Genomic DNA, 19,928 nt, shown 5'->3' on the forward strand with positions numbered 1-19,928 from the left:
CACACTGGATTTGTGTATGCCAAGCCTGGGGTGGCCACCAGGGGGAGCTCCAAAACAGACTGCTAGTACTCACGTTTATACTCATTCTCAGTTTGGCCCGTCTGACACAAACGTACCCACGTTTACACACTGGCCTATGCAACACAACAGTGTCCAATTCAACCCACTGAGAGGCCAGACAGCAGTGTAATTTGATAGCATTCAGATCCCAAATGGACAGCTGAGACACATCGATGTTTACACCTCATACGTCTCCAGGAGACCTGCTGACCACTTATCGGGCTTGAGTACCTTTGTTACTGCCTTGAGGAGAACACATCAGAACCCTCTAGTGTTTACAAAACCACAGGTGTGGGGTCTAGTATTTACAAAACCACAGGTGTGTGATCTAGTGTTTATAGAACCACAGGTGTGTGGTCTAGTGTGTCACCCTGACACCTGTGATGTCACCTGTGTGGTGCTGCTATCACCCTGATGGTGATGTCACCTGTGTGGTGGTGCTCCTACCCTGATGGTGATGTCACCTGTGTGGTGCTGCTCCTACCCTGATGGTGATGTCACCTGTGTGGTGCTGCTCCTACCCTGATGGTGATGTCACCTGTGTGGTGGTACTACCACCCTGATGGTGATGTCACCTGTGTGGTGCTGCTCCTACCCTGATGGTGATGTCACCTGTGTGGTGGTACTCCTACCCTGATGGTGATGTCACCTGTGTGGTGCTGCTCCTACCCTGATGGTGATGTCACCTGTGTGGTGCTGCTCCTACCCTGATGGTGATGTCACCTGTGTGGTGCTGCTATCACCCTGATGGTGATATCACCTGTGTGGTGCTGCTACCACCCTGATGGTGATGTCACTTGTGTGGTGGTGCTCCTACCCTGATGGTGATGTCACCTGTGTGGTGCTGCTCCTACCCTGATGGTGATGTCACCTGTGTGGTGCTGCTCCTACCCTGATGGTGATGTCACCTGTGTGGTGGTACTCCTACCCTGATGGTGATGTCACCTGTGTGGTGCTGCTCCTACCCTGATGGTGATATCACCTGTGTGGTGGTGCTACCACCCTGGTGGTGATGTCACCTGTGTGGTGGTGCTCCTACCCTGATGGTGATATCACCTGTGTGGTGCTGCTACCACCCTGATGGTGATGTCACCTGTGTGGTGCTGCTCCTACCCTGATGGTGATATCACCTGTGTGGTGCTGCTACCACCCTGATGGTGATGTCACCTGTGTGGTGCTGCTCCTACCCTGATGGTGATGTCACCTGTGTGGTGCTGCTCCTACCCTGATGGTGATGTCACCTGTGTGGTGGTACTCCTACCCTGATGGTGATGTCACCTGTGTGGTGCTGCTACCACCCTGATGGTGATGTCACCTGTGTGGTGCTGCTCCTACCCTGATGGTGATGTCACCTGTGTGGTGGTACTCCTACCCTGATGGTGATGTCACCTGTGTGGTGCTGCTCCTACCCTGATGGTGATGTCACCTGTGTGGTGCTGCTCCTACCCTGATGGTGATGTCACCTGTGTGGTGCTACCACCCTGATGGTGATGTCACCTGTGTGGTGCTGCTACCACCCTGATGGTGATGTCACCTGTGTGGTGCTGCTCCTACCCTGATGGTGATGTCACCTGTGTGGTGCTGCTCCTACCCTGATGGTGATATCACCTGTGTGGTGGTGCTACCACCCTGGTGGTGATGTCACCTGTGTGGTGGTGCTCCTACCCTGATGGTGATATCACCTGTGTGGTGCTGCTACCACCCTGATGGTGATGTCACTTGTGTGGTGGTGCTCCTACCCTGATGGTGATGTCACCTGTGTGGTGGTGCTCCTACCCTGATGGTGATGTCACCTGTGTGGTGGTGCTCCTACCCTGATGGTGATGTCACCTGTGTGGTGCTGCTACCACCCTGATGGTGATATCACCTGTGTGGTGCTGCTCCTACCCTGATGGTGATGTCACCTGTGTGGTGGTGCTCCTACCCTGATGGTGATATCACCTGTGTGGTGCTGCTCCTACCCTGATGGTGATGTCACCTGTGTGGTGCTGCTCCTACCCTGATGGTGATGTCACCTGTGTGGTGGTGCTACCACCCTGATGGTGATGTCACCTGTGTGGTGCTGCTCCTACCCTGATGGTGATGTCACCTGTGTGGTGCTGCTCCTACCCTGATGGTGATATCACCTGTGTGGTGGTGCTACCACCCTGGTGGTGATGTCACCTGTGTGGTGGTGCTCCTACCCTGATGGTGATATCACCTGTGTGGTGCTGCTACCACCCTGATGGTGATGTCACTTGTGTGGTGGTGCTCCTACCCTGATGGTGATGTCACCTGTGTGGTGGTGCTCCTACCCTGATGGTGATGTCACCTGTGTGGTGGTGCTCCTACCCTGATGGTGATGTCACCTGTGTGGTGCTGCTACCACCCTGATGGTGATATCACCTGTGTGGTGCTGCTCCTACCCTGATGGTGATGTCACCTGTGTGGTGGTGCTCCTACCCTGATGGTGATATCACCTGTGTGGTGCTGCTCCTACCCTGATGGTGATGTCACCTGTGTGGTGCTGCTCCTACCCTGATGGTGATGTCACCTGTGTGGTGCTGCTCCTACCCTGATGGTGATGTCACCTGTGTGGTGGTGCTACCACCCTGATGGTGATGTCACCTGTGTGGTGCTGCTCCTACCCTGATGGTGATGTCACCTGTGTGGTGGTGCTACCACCCTGGTGGTGATGTCACCTGTGTGGTGGTGCTCCTACCCTGATGGTGATATCACCTGTGTGGTGCTGCTACCACCCTGATGGTGATGTCACTTGTGTGGTGGTGCTCCTACCCTGATGGTGATGTCACCTGTGTGGTGGTGCTCCTACCCTGATGGTGATGTCACCTGTGTGGTGGTGCTCCTACCCTGATGGTGATGTCACCTGTGTGGTGCTGCTACCACCCTGATGGTGATATCACCTGTGTGGTGCTGCTCCTACCCTGATGGTGATGTCACCTGTGTGGTGGTGCTCCTACCCTGATGGTGATATCACCTGTGTGGTGCTGCTCCTACCCTGATGGTGATGTCACCTGTGTGGTGCTGCTCCTACCCTGATGGTGATGTCACCTGTGTGGTGGTGCTACCACCCTGGTGGTGATGTCACCTGTGTGGTGCTGCTCCTACCCTGATGGTGATGTCACCTGTGTGGTGGTACTCCTACCCTGATGGTGATGTCACCTGTGTGGTGCTGCTCCTACCCTGATGGTGATGTCACCTGTGTGGTGCTGCTCCTACCCTGATGGTGATGTCACCTGTGTGGTGCTGCTCCTACCCTGATGGTGATGTCACCTGTGTGGTGGTGCTACCACCCTGATGGTGATGTCACCTGTGTGGTGCTGCTCCTACCCTGATGGTGATGTCACCTGTGTGGTGGTGCTACCACCCTGGTGGTGATGTCACCTGTGTGGTGGTGCTCCTACCCTGATGGTGATATCACCTGTGTGGTGCTGCTACCACCCTGATGGTGATGTCACTTGTGTGGTGGTGCTCCTACCCTGATGGTGATGTCACCTGTGTGGTGGTGCTCCTACCCTGATGGTGATGTCACCTGTGTGGTGGTGCTCCTACCCTGATGGTGATGTCACCTGTGTGGTGCTGCTACCACCCTGATGGTGATATCACCTGTGTGGTGCTGCTCCTACCCTGATGGTGATGTCACCTGTGTGGTGGTGCTCCTACCCTGATGGTGATATCACCTGTGTGGTGCTGCTCCTACCCTGATGGTGATGTCACCTGTGTGGTGCTGCTCCTACCCTGATGGTGATGTCACCTGTGTGGTGGTGCTACCACCCTGGTGGTGATGTCACCTGTGTGGTGCTGCTCCTACCCTGATGGTGATGTCACCTGTGTGGTGGTACTCCTACCCTGATGGTGATGTCACCTGTGTGGTGCTGCTCCTACCCTGATGGTGATGTCACCTGTGTGGTGGTACTCCTACCCTGATGGTGATGTCACCTGTGTGGTGCTGCTCCTACTCTGATGGTGATGTCACCTGTGTGGTGCTGCTCCTACCCTGATGGTGATGTCACCTGTGTGGTGGTGCTACCACCCTGATGGTGATGTCACCTGTGTGGTGCTGCTCCTACCCTGATGGTGATGTCACCTGTGTGGTGGTGCTACCACCCTGGTGGTGATGTCACCTGTGTGGTGGTGCTCCTACCCTGATGGTGATATCACCTGTGTGGTGCTGCTACCACCCTGATGGTGATGTCACCTGTGTGGTGCTGCTCCTACTCTGATGGTGATGTCACCTGTGTGGTGCTGCTCCTACCCTGATGGTGATGTCACCTGTGTGGTGCTGCTACCACCCTGATGGTGATGTCACCTGTGTGGTGCTGCTCCTACCCTGATGGTGATGTCACCTGTGTGGTGCTGCTACCACCCTGATGGTGATGTCACCTGTGCAGTGTGGTGATGAAGGAACAGGATTAGAGTCACAGTGAGGGAATTGAGAGCAACCACATGGAGTGAGTTCACTCCTCAGCCAACATCTGAACCCCATTAGGGGACTATGAGCTTAGGATTAGGAAGTATAGGGTTAGAGGTTAGGGTTAGGGGTTAGTATTAGAGGTTAGGAAGTGTAGGTTTAGAGGTTACGGTTGGGAGTTAGGGTGTGGGGTTAGGATTAGGAAGTGTAGGATTAGAGGTTAGTGTTAGGGGTTAGAGGTTAGTATTAGGGTTAGAGTTAGGAAGTGTAGGTTTAGAGGTTAGTGTTAGGGGTTAGTGTTAGGGTTAGGGTTAGGAAGTGTAGGTTTAGAGGTTAGTGTTAGGGGTTAGTGTTAGGGTTAGGGTTAGGAAGTGTAGGTTTAGATGTTCGTGTTAGGGGTTAGTGTTAGGGTTAGGGTTAGGGTTAGGTTAGTGTATTTAAAGATGCAGTAAGTCATTTTTAGCACCAGTAATATCCAGCAGAGTAATATCAAGCAGAATATTTATGAGAGTAAGTATTCGTAATTTTTCATTTTTTCCAGTAAAGTGTAACTCACATGAGACAGAATCAGACTGCTTCTCAGAAGTTCTCATCTGAACCAGTTTGGCTCTGGAGAGTGGTGTCACTACCAGGCCACTAGGTGGCAGCCTAATGTCTAATGGCAGCCTAACGGCTGAGGTCTCTGTGTTGTTGTATGCAACCTCAACATGGTTACCTCCACATCTGTACAGAAGATGTGCTGTGCCAACTTGTATGTCATGATGGCGGACTTCTGGTTTGTTGTGATCTGTTGTGGTTTGTTGTGGTCTTTTGTGGTTTGTTGTGGTCTGTTGTGGTTTGTTGTGGTCTTTTGTGGTTTGTTGTGGTCTGTGGTGGTTTATTGTGGTCTGTTGTGGTCTGTGGTGGTTTATTGTGGTCTGTTGTGGTCTTTTGTGGTTTGTTGTGGTCTGTTGTGGTTTGTTGTGGTCTGTGGTGGTTTATTGTGGTCTGTGGTGGTCTTTTGTGGTTTGTGGTGGTCTGTTGTGGTTGGTTGTGGTCTTTTGTGGTTTGTTGTGGTCTGTGGTGGTTTATTGTGGTCTGTTGTGGTCTTTTGTGTTTTGTTGTGGTCTTTTGTGGTTTGTTGTGGTCTGTGTGGTATATGCCAGCTGGTTTATTGGCTCTTTTTATTTGTTATTTTTCGACACTGCCCCTGTACCATATGATACTGACACGTGTGACACTGCCCCTGTACCACAAGACACTGACCCTCCACCATGTGACTGTGCTAGGATATTAAACACAGCCATCCATCTATCCATCCAACCATCCATCATCGTCCGTTTACCCGGGTCCGGGTCACGGGAGCAGTAGCCTAAGCAAAGAGGCCCAGGTTTCCCTCTCCCTAGCCACCTCTTCTAGCTCCTCTGGGAGGATAATGAGGCGTTCCCAGGACAGCCGAGAGATATAATCTCTCCAGCATGTCCTGGGTCTTCCCCGGGGTCCCCTCCCAGTTTGACATGCCTGGAGCACCTCCCTATGGAGGCACCCAGGTGGCATCCAGACCAGATGCTTGAACCATCTCAACTGGCTCCTCTCTACGTGGAAGAGCAGTGACTCTACCCCTCTGACGCATAGTGGTCACTACAGTGGACAGCTGTTTAAACGTAATTTTCTCCTTAATACAAAGGTTTCTATGGTCAAATTGCGTATCAGCATTTAGAATGCTCTCTGCTGCCACCCTCCATTGAGGCTTATTCAGTGGTTAGTTGTTGTAACTACAAGTAAACCTCCTCTGAATCCAAGATGGCCGACAGATAGCCACACTTGTTGAACACTGCTGGAATATCCTGTCTATCTATTCTATTCTAGGAGAAACATAGAGGTAAAAAAAATATTGTGACATACAGGAGTATCTAAGTAATAATATTATTATTTTAGTTTTGAAAAAAAAAATCAAATAAGTAGGAAAATGCAATTAACCATGTGTCCAACAAAGTGGACGTCGTGCATTACTAGGTCTATTTCCAACATAAGGAATGTAGTGGCTTCATCTTTAATGATCACTATTTTGGTTGCAATTCAGTTCATTTGGGGTATACCTACAAGTTTTTAAAAATTAACATTTTGTGAAGATTAGTTGTTTGTGTTAGTGAAATTATAATTTTGTCAATTTTAGACCTCAAGTGCAGCAAAGAATAGGGAAAACTATAGTGCAGGCAATTCCCTCCGAGTCCAGTGACGATGAGCATAGTGACAACAGTGATGATGAGTGGCTGCCAGAGAACAGCAGACACATATAAGATGAGGATGATGAGGGACATGATGAGGGACAGGATGATGAGGGAGATGTTGAGGGACAGGATGATGAGGGAGATGTGTGAAATGTCCGCATGGTACCCAACATGTGGCACTTTGCCCTGGATGCTTTGCCAACTTTCATGTAGCTAAGGATGGTTGCCTAGAAAAATGTTTTAGAGATGTTTTGATACATTGAATGTCATCTCATCATCCTCTCCCTCATCCTCCTGTTCCTCATCATGGTGACCTCCCTCATCATCCTCTCCCTCATCCTCCTGTTCCTCATCATGGTGACCTCCCTCATCATCCTCTCCCTCATCCTCCTGTTCCTCATCATGGTGACCTCCCTCATCATCCTCTCCCTCATCCTCCTGTTCCTCATCATGGTGACCTCCCTCATCATCCTCTCCCTCATTCTGTCCCTCATCATCCTCTCCCTCATCCTGTCCCTCATCATCCTCTCCATCATTCTGTCCCTCATCATCCTCTCACAGGGACCATTACCTGCCCACAGAACACAGCTTTGATCTAGAAGTCTGTAACATAAATTTATGTTTTGGTCTCCCAACATGGCACCTGCTTGCACTACATTTAAAATGAAATCTGGCATAGTGTACAGAATGCATGAAATCCATCTTTCCTACTCTTTGATGTGGTTACATCCACTCTGGTTTCAGTCTGCTGTTTTTTTCCTTTAAGTTTTTTTTTTTTTTTTTTTTTTTAATAAAGGCACTATATAAAAGCATTTTCTGCTCAGACACTTAGTGTCCGAGTGTTACTTATAACGGGAATTAAATTTCTTTAATTTTCTTTAATGTTCCGTACCGGGCTGCCATACCACGTGACTACACAACGTACGTCATTGCACAATCAAAAAACAAACATGGCGCTCCCCTCAAGTTGCCGTCTGTTTGTGCTACATAGAATTTGTATTCAGAAGATATTAAGTCAGGGAAGGAGACGTTTTTGCCTTCCCAGATTATCTCCGTGCAAAACGCAGACGTTACATCAGGCGGTATCGCTAATCTCGGGTGATTCTCAGGGACGAAGGTCATTCAAATCCTGCACAAGCGCGCGATACGGCGACGAGAGCGGCGGCGCGTCACGGGCCACTTGCACGTGGGCTGCGCCGTGGGGCGCCGTGGGTAAGCGCGAGCTCCCCGTGCTGCGCTCGGGATCCGAGGATCTGGCCCGGTGTTATGTCAGAGGCGCATGTCCTAGAATGTGGAGTACCGAGAACGATATGATAGTGTTTTGATACGGATGTGCGCGGAATGCACGAGTACGTAAATGTCGCGTTCGTACGTCCAGTTCCTCCTGGTTGGCCAGACAAGTGTCCGTGGTGTCAATAAGACAGTAAGAGTTAAAGAGCAGTGAGTCCTTTTCATCAGGGTTAGAGCATGAACTCTGACACGTCAGTATAGTTGGGCGTCAGTATAATGACTGCTTGATCACACGAAGAGTCATCACTGGAAAGAAATGACTAATTGCTCCTTTGGAGGAAATATTTTGTTACCAAAAAGTAGCAAACAATGTTTATTTTACATATTTGTCTATAAAGTGCAGCTCACGTGAGATGAAGAATCAAATTGCTTTATAGTTCTAAAATGAACCAGTTTATATTTCTTAGAATGGGCTATCCATGATGCCTGTTTCATAACCACTGCAATAACATCCGATCAGGATGCTTGTTTCGGAAATACGTCTTATCTCATCTTCATGTAATGGTTACAGTTTCTGGGTGTTCTGTCAGTGTCAGTTGATGTTTGGATACAAATCTTTTAAAAGCATCTGATTACAAAAGATTCATGTCTCTGGTGCCCGGGCGAGCGGTTCTTCTGGAAGGTGACACTAGCTTTAAAAACAAATGTGTGACAATTGCCTGGTTTTTATTAATTACATTAAAACCTTTTTTTTTCAAGCATTCTCACTTTTCGGAAGCACAGATGAGAGAACAGAGGAACAGAAGATGGAGGATGAAATTATTCTCCTCTTAAAGAAAGCAAAGGTAGTGCAGTTCAGCTTCTGCAGAGATGCACACACCCCCTGTTTGTGATGTCATGTTACATTTCATTTTATAGTTTTCAGTCTTTTTATTAATTTGCTGTTTTATTACACAAATTCAAGCCTGTCATAAGTGGTCGTAGTCCTGCATATGTCTCTGATTACATTTTCTCCCATAAATAACATTGAATACCTCTACAAATGTACATTTGTGGCACAATTACCAATTATTTAAATTGTTTGTTGGTTGTAATTAATATGGAAGCCAGGTGACCTGTACTTCCCCTCTCCGAAACGTCATCATATAGACCAGCACAAATATTAAAGTAAATAATAGTTATTTTTTTATTCACAGTACAACATGATTCTGGGAGAACTAGACGTGGCAAATGGCTTCTTACATAAAGCCCTTCGACTCGCCCATCAGAGTCAGAACACTAACGCCATCATCTACACCTACGTCCAGGTGCAGCTCTGTGTCCGAGCTGAAGTTATCTCATCCACCCACCGCGCACTTTGTGAATGCTGTTTCTATCACCATAACAACTGGCATAGCGGGCATAACCAGAACATTGTTTGGTATGTGTGAGTCAGGTGTTGTAGTCATGGCAACTGTCTTTCTCCACAGATGGCCAACCTGGCCTTTGTACAAGGTCAACTGGACAATGTGAGTGAGAAAGAGGAAACGCACCCCCCAACACACACACACATGCGTCTTCTGCTCTTTGCCCTTTCACCTTCCACGCCAGATCAGGTGTGTGACCCCTGTGCTGTGGTTTCCCTCTGCAGGCTGAGAAACTCTTTAAAGCTGCCATGAGCTTCATGCTGTCTGGAGGAACTCCAGAGGTAGGACGATTCTTAAAGTGTGCACATGTGTCTTTAAAGTGTGGATCATCTACAATACTGTGCAGTAAGGGCTTGTTTACATGTAAAAAACACTGCAAATAACCATTAATAAATAACATGTTAATACATCATTGTGAGTCTGAAGAAGTTGTTCTTGTTGTTCTTGTTCCGCGATATGGGCTGTAACTACAGTGGTATGTTTGACTTGCAAATATTTCAGTGTGATAACACCTCTGAACACACACACACACACACACACACATTTAAGACTTGCATGTGCCCACATGTAAAGTGGCAGTATCGGCCTTGCCCTCAACAGCTGAAGTTCTGTGGGACCACCTGTATTGAGGTGAACCAAGCAGAATATACTGTTCACTTCAGCATGTAGACGCGTAGTGTTCAGCAGACAGACGCGTAGTGTTCAGCAGACAGACGCGTAGTGTTCAGCAGACAGACATGTACAGTGTCCTGACAAGCATCATCAAGAACAATGTTCTTGTGTGAATTGTGGCTTTAGAACTGTAAAGTGAATATATTCGCCCACATATTGACTGTGTGTGTGTGTGTGTGTGTGTGTCTCTCTCTTTATATACTGTTCCTCTTTATGGAAACCAGGATGACAATGCAGTTATTGAAATGTCTCTGAAGCTGGCCAGCATATATGCCTCCCAGAACAAGTGGGTCCCCTTCTTCTCTGTGAGGAAGTGTTGTACTGTTGTGACTTCATGTATGTCAAATTCATCTTGAGTAAAGAATGATAGAAATGAATGGCTTTTAACTTGTTGAGGTTAACCCTAACCCCTAACCCCTAACCCTAGGAAAACTAGGGTTTCCTTTGCTCTGACACACATGATTGAACTGTCAATCATTGAGCCATATATATTAGTTTCAAATCTTTAACTCTAGAGTACAGCACATTTGAACCCGTGCACTGCTGTACCTTCTAGATTTGTGTTCAGAAGCTATGAAATAATGAAACATTTACATACACATTCATTAATTCCTCCTTTATTGTTAGCGGATGTTTGGAGGGAAGTGTTGTTCCCTCTCACACGTTGTTGTTGTTGTTGTTGTTGTTGTTGTGGTGTGTAGGAGAGAGCTGGCGGAGTTCGGCTTTCGCTTCTGCACAGACTCACTGGAGTCCAAGCTGGAGACACAGCAGGTTCCTGCCCCAGATGCTGCATCAGGTACCACAGCAAATTCACAGCCAGCACCTCCACCGGGGCCAGACAGCACCGTCACCCCTCACCTGTCTGTGTGCCTGCAGAAGAGGAGCGGAAGAACACGCGGTTGCTCCTGGGTCTCAGCCTCGACGCCCGTGCCCGCTATCTGACATCGGTGAAGCATTTCACGGCCGCCTGCAGCGATTACCGCCGCGCCCTGCACATCTGCCTGGAGGAGCAAGGAGAAACCCATCCACAGGTACCATAACCCATCCACAGGTACCATAACCCATCCACAGGTACCATAACCCATCCACAGGTACCATAACCCATCTACAGGTACCATAACCCATCCACAGGTACCATAACCCATCCACAGGTACCATAACCCATCCACAGGTGCCATAACCCATCCACAGGTACCATAACCCATCCACAGGTACCATAACCCATCTACAGGTACCATAACCCATCCACAGGTACCATAACCCATCCACAGGTACCATAACCCATCCACAGGTACCATAACCCATCCACAGGTGCCATAACCCATCCTCAGGTGCCATAACCCATCCTCAGGTGCCATAACCCATCCACAGGTGCCCTGATCCACCCACAGGTACCATAACCCATCCACAGGTGCCCTGATCCATCCACAGGTGCAGGAGTTGTGTTCTACCCTTCATGCTTGTTCTTCTTGTATTTATTGATGTTTTTCCTTTCACACTGTTTGTGGTCGTAAGTGTATAAAGCCTTCTGTGCACTAACTGGCTCCTTATTATGTTGTACAATCGTGTTGTCTGTGCAGTAACAAACTGCAGTTGAATTAACCCTAATAATCATGTCACCTCTATGGTTCAGGGGGGCTGTGAGTTGATGACATTGGCACTACAGTTCAGTGTTGTGGATCTCTGTCCTGTGATGCTCCACCTCAGCGTTCTCTGTCCTGTTTCCAGACACTGGTGCTGATGAGTGATCTGGCCACAGTGCTGGACCTTCAGGGGAAGCATGAAGAGGCTCTGGTCCAGGTGCGGAGGGCGGTGGAGCTGGGCCAGGCGACCGGCAGCCCTGACCTGGCGGTCCTGCTGGGAAACATGGCCGGCATTCTGATGCACAAAGGTCAGAGTTCATCAGATCTTGTTTTATGCTTTATTAGTAAATAGATGAAGGTTTAAGAGTTGCTGATGGATATGTGGTGTGGGCTAGGTGAGTTTGAGGAGTCCAGGAAGCTGTATGAGGAAGCTCTGGTGCTGGCGCGGGCAGACAGAGATGAGGAGGCGGTGCAGCATCTGGAGGAGGGGCTACAGGAGCTGGGGAGGAGGAGCCGGGAGCAGAGGCGGAGCTCCGGCACGGACCCGCCAACAGAGCACTGACTCCACCGCTCTGACAGAACCACAAGTTCAAGGGTCTCTGCTGGGTGCCCACTCTGACCCCTGACCTACATCCTTCATCGACATCGTCTAGGTGCCATCGCTGTTTACGGACACGGCCATAATCTGCGTATAAACTGCGTAGTCTGTTGTGTTGAGCTCTTAGGCACTTTTAAGCACAAACCATGTACTGTACACCAGATACCCACTGGATTCACTGCTAATCAGACTGTTGTGTTCTGTGTTGTCAGTTTTGAAAAAAACATCAACAAACTGTTGTGGAAGTCCAAACTGGACAAGATGTGTGAGACGAAGGGGCAGTAGGCAAAGTCTTCCAGCACGACTGCTTGCCACGCCGGGACACTTGCAGAGTCAAAATGTCAGAAAAGAAGCATGTTAGTAACTTCACATTAGTGACTTGTCCTTCAGATCCCTGGTGACCTCTTGTGACCTCTAGTGACATCTCCCTCTGTATCTGTGTTTGCTGTAGCACGCGCTGTGTGCTGTTATTTGAATCCTCTGTTTCAGCATTAGTGTATATGAGCATGACTCAGCATTACAACCTGATCTGCTCCTGTGTGCTGACTGCACAGGAAACAGCAGGAGTCTGTAGAGGGGTCTGTAGGCAGGTCTGTAGAGGGGTCTGCAGACAGGTCTGTAGACAGGTCTGTAGAAGGGTCTGTAGGCAGGTCTGTAGACGGGTCTGTAAAGGGGTCTATAGAGGTCACTACTGAAGCTGAGACCCTAGATGAAATGGGATCGCGAGCAGCAAAGTCTCCAGGTTAACTGCTGATCACTGATCAGGTGACCAACCAGGCTGCCCTCACCTCTCTATTCCTGACACCTCTGATGTTTTTCTTCACTGTTTCTGACCTTCATGACATGAATAACTACAAGCTGAAATAAGACAAATATTAAATATTATTATAAGTTCTGACTTGTTACTTCATACAACAACATAACGGAACAAGGAGAAGGAAGGCATCCCGTCACACCCCGTCTCATACTGTCTCACCCCGTCTCACCCTGTCTCACCCCGTCACACCCCGTCTCATACTGTCTCACCCCGTCTCACCCTGTCTCACCCCGTCACACCCCGTCTCATACTGTCTCACCCCGTCTCACCCCGTCTCAGCCCATCTCAGCCCCATTTCTGCAAGACCGTCAGTCCTGCCTTGTTTTCTGTGATGCTCCTGCTTCCTGTCCGGTTCGGAGTTAAAAATCACCTGCATTGTGTTAATCGTTGGCTCCCTCACTCATCTTTGACATTCTCGTGACACGGCTTTCACAAATCACCACGTCATCACCTCACTAAGTCACTCTCCCAAGGCAGAGGGGATCATCAGCACTCCTGTTCACTAGGGCCGCACAGGACCTGTGAACTACAATTTCTCTGGGGTTATGACCCTTCACAAACAACATCACCTAATGATGCTGACATGTTATTTTGCCATATTCCCTAGAGGGATTTACGCAGAAGCTGAGCTAATATACACGTGAGGGTGGGAGAATTATCCACTGTTTCAGCTTCCTAATGAGGTTTCCATTACCCACTTCACCAACGACACCAAGAGCACTAAGTCTCAGAGCTTCTCTCCCTCACTGGATCACCAACACCTGCAGCACAGTGATTATAATAATAATAATACATTTTATTTATATTACCCTTTACATCGCAGGGTCTCAAAGGGCTAATGGGCTTAAATGTCCACTCAGCATTTTTTCCACCACAATAACACATTCAGATCTTGTTAATAAGACGCCTGCGTGCCAGTTTGTGTTATACTGCCGTTCGGCGCTCTCAGTAAGTGGAACCCAGCTTGGCCGGTCCTTCACAGAGGGACTGTTTGATTGGACACTATATCCTATCTGAACTCCCCTGTGCCTGCATGAACCTCGTTTGAATCATGCCATAGACACTTTTAAATGTGCTCTTTAAGTTTGGTTTCACATTCTGTGCTCCACAGAACTGTTTAAAAACCTAACCACCTGCTCTGGTTAGAGATGGACCCAGTTTTGTGGTGCTGTGTTAAAAACATTTCTCCTAGAAGAATGTCAGGAAGGTTTATTATTTCTGCAAATTGAAACCTTGGTTTAATTTTTTACAAGAAAAAACAGGGTTAAGAGATGATGGAGTTTGTCCCCTTTCTGTGAAAGTTTGACCATTTTCTATTAAACATCTTATACAGGAAGTAGTTTTCAGGGAACCTTAAAACGCCACTGAAAGCACATTCTTTAAATACTGACCTGATTTCATCGGCCCGCTCTTTTATGACTGGTGTATCTACTATAGTTATGTAAGTACACAATGTTAGGTACTGCAGTTACATAAGTACACACTATTAGGTACTATAGTTATGTGAGTACACACTTAGGCACTATAGTTACATAAGTACACACTGGGTACTATAGTTATGTGAGTACACACTTAGGTACTATAGTTATGTGAGTACACACTGTTAGGTACTATAGTTACATAAGTACACACTGTTGGGTACTATAGTTACGTGATTACACACTGTTAGGTACTATAGTTATGTAAGTGCACACTTAGGTACTGTAGTTATGTGAGTACACTGTTAGGTACTGTAGTTACATGAGTACACACTTAGGTACTGTAATTACATACGTACACAGGTACTGTATTTACATGAGTACACACTGTTAGGTACTGTAGTTACATAAGTACACACTTACTGTACACACAGGTACTGTAGTTATGTTAGTTAGGACTGCTCTGGGGTCTGTGTGTGTGAAGAAAATGCTCATGAAAATCTATAAATGAAAAATGACCAACGCACAATTTTGCATCACAAGTGAGTGGCAAATAGCAGCATGTTTACTGGAGAGGCTTAACTGTCTTATTACTAATCTTATTATTAGATTATTAATGGGATTTCTGTCTGTTTCATTGCTCTATGACTATGTGCCTGATTGTGTATAGTAATTCCATGAGACAGTAGAATTGGTTTAGGTTATTGAAAAGCTGTTCAGTCACATTAAACGGAGAGTGCCGACGAGTCCCAGCACTGCTGCCCAGTTCTGTGGTGATTAAGGACCACACACGGATCCACAAGACCTGAAATCCTCAGAGGGATTTAAAATGCTTGTAGAAAACCAGTTATAATACTGTTATGGAGTCAGAGCTGGACACTTCCAAACAGGGGCCATTCAAAAGGAATGAAAGACCCTTGAGACCCTCCTGAATACACATGTAAGTACACTTCTAAGTGTTTGTGTACAAATCTGTGAGTTCACTTGACTGCAGCCTGAATGCAGGCTAACTGTGAGCTACATTAATACTGAACACCATGCAGTCATATTGAGTTTATTTGAAGAGAAAGAGACACATTTCTGCAGTCACGTTATTTGGCTCTTATAGCTGTCTCAGGTAGCCTTACCTCACACACCATCACAGAGGGAGACTGGGAGAAGGCGCTAGGCGTCGCCGGCTTTTGTGTTGTGTTATTTTGTTTTTTTTATTGAAAGCGGCAGTACAAAGGAGCAGATCCAAACAGCTGAACCAAAGACAGGCACAGCTCAGGTCACCACAACACAGAGACCAAAGAGACAAACGGCAGGAAAGAAAGGTAAGTGTAGATCACCGTAGAGACCGGCAGACGAAACCTGCTGGGTGAGCTTCTCTCAGGCAGATACAGCCCTCCACAATGAGGAAGCAGACGGGATTAAGTGGAAGAGAAATGGGAACAACAGGTAAAAGAATTCAGGAGGCGATGAACAGGGTGGGCGTGGCTGGCCGGCAGTTCCGGGATTGTGGTTGGTACATGTGACACACAATATAATTAAATGCACGGATGAAAATAAACTTAATCCATAAATGTTCTAGTCTGTTATTGTTGCAAATGTCCCTTTGCAACAAAAGAGCTTTTTGGCTTTCAGAATGTTTACAGGTATTGCTCACATGCTGTGTTACGTTTGCCAGTAAAACTGATCACCTGTTTACTGGGACACTGCAGTTCCCACAGCTCGACTCTTTCATAACCTCCATCTGTACTGCTCCACAGGACCAGGTAATCGGCTGATCTGATGTTCATGGGAAAAGAAAATCATAATTACACGGTTCCCTCCACTCTCAGGATTGAAGAGGATGTCTGTGAGCTAAACTCTTGCATTGTTGCCACACAGGCCAGCCGACATCTGGGAAACCACAAACAACAGTGATCATATTTAGGTTTTACAATGTTATTCATCCATTTTTTTCCTTCTACACTTAAACAGTAGAGTTTGGATTGGAACACTTTAAACAACAGGTGGCACATGACTGGATCAACACACAAAAAAACTGCATGGATGTCATGTGACACAGCATTATTTGAAAGGACACCCCCTTCCATGAACACATACATATACACGTGAACCCAGTGGGGTGTGACATTTGGGGGGAAGCTCTATGCAGTCTGACGTGTGCAGTCTGACCAGTGTGCTGCTGTTGTTGCTGACATATTCTCCTTCCCTGGGGATGTAAAAGCTGACTGATTAAACATGTACATGAGTGTACTGGCCTGTCGTCTATAGCTTCTTATAAACTGTGTCCTGTTCAGGAGCTCCTCTAAGGTTCTCCTCTAAGGTTGTTTGTTAAGGTTGTTCATTAATGTTCTCCTTTAAGTTTGTTTGCTAACGTTCTCCTCTAAAGTTGTTCGCTAAGGTTCCCCTCTAAGGTTCCCCTCTAAGGTTCTCATCTAAGATTGTTCTCTAAGGTTCTCCTCTAAGGTTGTCCTCTGAAACAACAGCAGCACATTACATCACGGTATTGGGTTTTTTTTTTTTTGAGAACTACTAATTTGATTGTATTTCCCCTCTAAATGCATCGCTAAAGAGATCGTTCTCTTGTTAATGTAGGCATTTTGGATACACCTGGGATGCATAAGGGAAGGTAAGTGCGGTTGGTGCAGACAGGGCTGGGTTCGGTCTCCGGTAAAGTATGACTTTACAGAGTTCGGATGGTTTCGCTCCCGTTGATTATAGGCCGATGATCCTGTCACACTATGGGGAGTCGATCTGCGGAACATTTCTGAGTAGCAATTAATAAGTTCGGGTATTAGTTCATTCTTATTTTTCAGTCTATTCATTTTTCCATTTGTGCTAATGTCATGTCTCGTCACTTAATTTAGACCGCGGATGCCCATTTAAGTTTTGCTATATATTTGAAACATTTTGGCCGACTGTATTCCGGTTTATGAAGATGCAATATATCGTTTATCCGGATCTCCATTCTTGATTTCAAATGCCACTCTTTGTTCCTAGACAGCAAATTCCTTTCGGATTAACCCAGTCGATGATTTAAGCCCGACCTCCACGGCCACGTTTACGTTCTCTCGTTAGAGATGTGAACCGTCTCTGCGAGACTCGCGGCGGCGAACCGGACTACATGGCTGTCTATAATTAAAAGACACGGGTATTCAGTGCCAGACAGCTACTTATGGTCAGTATTTATGGGTTTTGGACTATTTTGGCTTCTTCTTTGGCTACAAGTTTAGTTTATTTTCTATGTGAATGTATACGTGAGAGGAAGTGTTACACGCAAATGAAACAATCCCTCCCGACTCAGAAGGTGTCATGGAGAACGGGACATCATTTATCATGGTTCGTTGTGTTTAGATTTAAAGTACTTTATATATCTCGGTGATTGCTTCAGATTTTGGAAGCGTGTAGAAAAAACAGCTCCCCCTCCCTCCTCGGCAGGAGGAAGTTTGTGATTAGTCTGACTGAATCATAATACGCGGGACTCACATGGACTTCGCAAGTTTATTTACAGACTGAACACTGGTCGTCGGTTTCTGCAGTCTGCAAATGTCCATCCTGACATACAGAAACGTAAAACTGTTTTCTGTGCTTAGAGTAAGCATTCTTTGAGCATAAAATAAAAGTTTGACTCATAAACGTATAATGTAATGGACTGCAGAGCAACTTACTTGTAACCGCAAATGCAATGCTGTAATACCCGAAGTTCACGAAAAAAGAAATGACCGTGTGAAATGTCGTTTCTCACAACCTAGGGAATACTTCCTGTTACAACGACATACGCCGTATAGCCGATTAGACTGGACTGGTGGAGCTATAAGAGTAACAAAGACGCTTGGTCCACTTTTACAACCACGTTGTTTTGGAAAAGTCCAGCATAATCGTGGCATTTGTAGTGAAGATACAGTATCGCATAAACCAGGTCTTTGTGTATCGCCACTGTTTTAACTGGCGCATGTCGTGGTTCATGTTAATTTGCTTTAATTTATGTGAAATCATAGGTCAAGATAAGCCACATCCTCTGAACAAAATGTATTTATACCTCTTGACTGGTACTTTTATTTTATAGTGTGATGGAATCTGTGTTTTGTTTGCAATGGGACACCAGGCATTTTTAAACCAAGTCCTCACCAGGGAGAGATGTACTGCACTGCATAATTTACATCCACCCCTGACCTGAAAGCCCGTACCCATCTACAGCAGTGTGTCTGAACAGAGCCGTGCGTGTTCGGGCCTTAATGGGACTGGAATAACGCTTCGAATAGATAACAAATATGAGAATAAATTATTATAATTACACAAGGTATAATAATATTGTATACCCTAACCATATAGGTTACCTATACCATACATACCTATTGTATGTTGTGCAATACTGTACATAATAATGTACGTATATCTGAGTTATATCTGTATTTATTTGTATTCGGGACTATGCAACCAGTTTCCCCACTCACCGTCCCACCTGTGGGAATGTGATGTTACAATAAACGTGATTTCATTTGATTTAATATGGCTGTTTTGGTAGGAAATGCCAAGAGGTCTTCGATAAATAGACATTATTGATCCCGAAGGACATTTAGCAATATAGACTTATTTTACCGCCGCCGACTTATTGGGGGTTAGTCTAAAAGTATTATTTACTGTAGAAAAGAAAGAGTTAACCAAAGAATTCCTGATCTGACTGCATTAGGATTATTAGCGGGGTAGAGTTAAAGAACGGGTTTATGGGGTATTTTATTGATAACAGTGTATTTATAAAGGTGGTACATGACATTCGCGAATAAATGTTGAGATCATTTTCTGTCAGTCGGCTGACAGGCTGCTCGCTTGCTATCCGAACGAGATTAAACCGATTTCTGTGGTAAAATTCGACATATATCAAGTTGTTTGTCCTGTTGGTAGAGAGCTAACGTTAGCCAGCAGCTAAATATTAAGCATAAAAACTCGTCAAAACAAACCAAAAGTAGCCTAACTGACGTAATTGAGTCAAATTTGGTGTGGATGGATAAGAACTAACGGTATAGTCTGTGAAAGTTACCTAGTATAGACATGTTTCATGTAAAGGCAGTGTACCAACAATATATTTATCAGGTAAAAGCGACTTTTGAACGACACAGGAGATGGGATGGCTTCCCGTTATCCGTTAGCCACTGATGCTAACGTCCTGATCCGTTAGCCACTGACGCTAACGTCCTGGTGAATAACCACGATAAGAGTCAAAGTCGGTGACTGAGGCAAAATATTTAAAGTCAAAGTGGCGAAAATTGCTTTGTACACTTTACTACTCATGAAGTCTTTCAAAATGTGCCCCCCCAAATCCACGTTTTAATTTAAATATTAAAAATATAATTATAATATAATTATAAAAATATAATTTTTTATATGTTTGTGTAATTTCATTTCTTGTAGACATCTACGTTTGTGTAATTACCCTCATGTGTGTTACTGTGTTACACAAATGGCCAGAGCAGCGAGCGGACTGAGTCGGTTCGTCTTCTGTTTATCCATGAATGAGGTGTTCTAGTAATATCT

At 46.3% G+C, this 19,928-nt stretch overlaps 1 protein-coding gene and 1 long non-coding RNA gene across 4 annotated transcripts; one reads left to right on the forward strand and one right to left on the reverse strand.

Annotated features, from left to right (window-relative positions):
- The first annotated feature begins 6,312 nt into the window (after positions 1-6,312).
- ttc19 (tetratricopeptide repeat domain 19) lies at positions 6,313-13,069 on the forward strand. Of its 3 annotated transcripts, none has more exons than XM_076973664.1 (10): positions 6,313-6,332; positions 8,671-8,756; positions 9,108-9,218; positions 9,381-9,419; positions 9,542-9,598; positions 10,214-10,275; positions 10,691-10,785; positions 10,866-11,020; positions 11,718-11,880; positions 11,968-13,068. In XM_076973664.1, the coding sequence occupies exons 2-10, from the start codon at positions 8,718-8,720 to the stop codon at positions 12,132-12,134; spliced, it is 888 nt and encodes a 295-aa protein (XP_076829779.1). In that variant the 5' UTR covers positions 6,313-6,332; positions 8,671-8,717; the 3' UTR covers positions 12,135-13,068. The 3 variants fall into 3 exon arrangements, with proteins under 3 accessions (XP_076829779.1, XP_076829777.1, XP_076829778.1); XM_076973662.1 differs by lacking the exon at positions 6,313-6,332 and adding an exon at positions 7,616-7,893; XM_076973663.1 differs by lacking the exon at positions 6,313-6,332 and adding an exon at positions 7,904-8,030 and having other exon boundaries at positions 11,968-13,069.
- LOC143475741 (uncharacterized) lies at positions 10,611-18,128 on the reverse strand. The gene is made up of 3 exons (XR_013121107.1): positions 18,065-18,128; positions 16,088-16,175; positions 10,611-10,859 (listed from the first exon to the last, which is right to left on the reverse strand). It is a non-coding gene; the product is annotated as an uncharacterized LOC143475741 (long non-coding RNA).
- Between the last annotated feature and the right edge of the window lie 1,800 nt (positions 18,129-19,928).

The sequence above is a fragment of the Brachyhypopomus gauderio genome, chromosome 14 (genome assembly GCF_052324685.1).
Source record: "Brachyhypopomus gauderio isolate BG-103 chromosome 14, BGAUD_0.2, whole genome shotgun sequence".
Classification (NCBI taxonomy): Eukaryota; Metazoa; Chordata; class Actinopteri; order Gymnotiformes; family Hypopomidae; genus Brachyhypopomus; species Brachyhypopomus gauderio.

Bases quoted from the DNA above. Each gene is read 5' to 3' on its own strand.
- ttc19 (XM_076973662.1), top strand. From the start codon at position 7,632: ATGGCGCTCCCCTCAAGTTGCCGTCTGTTTGTGCTACATAGAATTTGT. The intron at 9,599-10,213 runs GTAGGACGATTC...TATGGAAACCAG, and splicing joins TGTCTGGAGGAACTCCAGAG to GATGACAATGCAGTTATTGA. The intron at 11,021-11,717 runs GTACCATAACCC...TCCTGTTTCCAG, and splicing joins AAGGAGAAACCCATCCACAG to ACACTGGTGCTGATGAGTGA.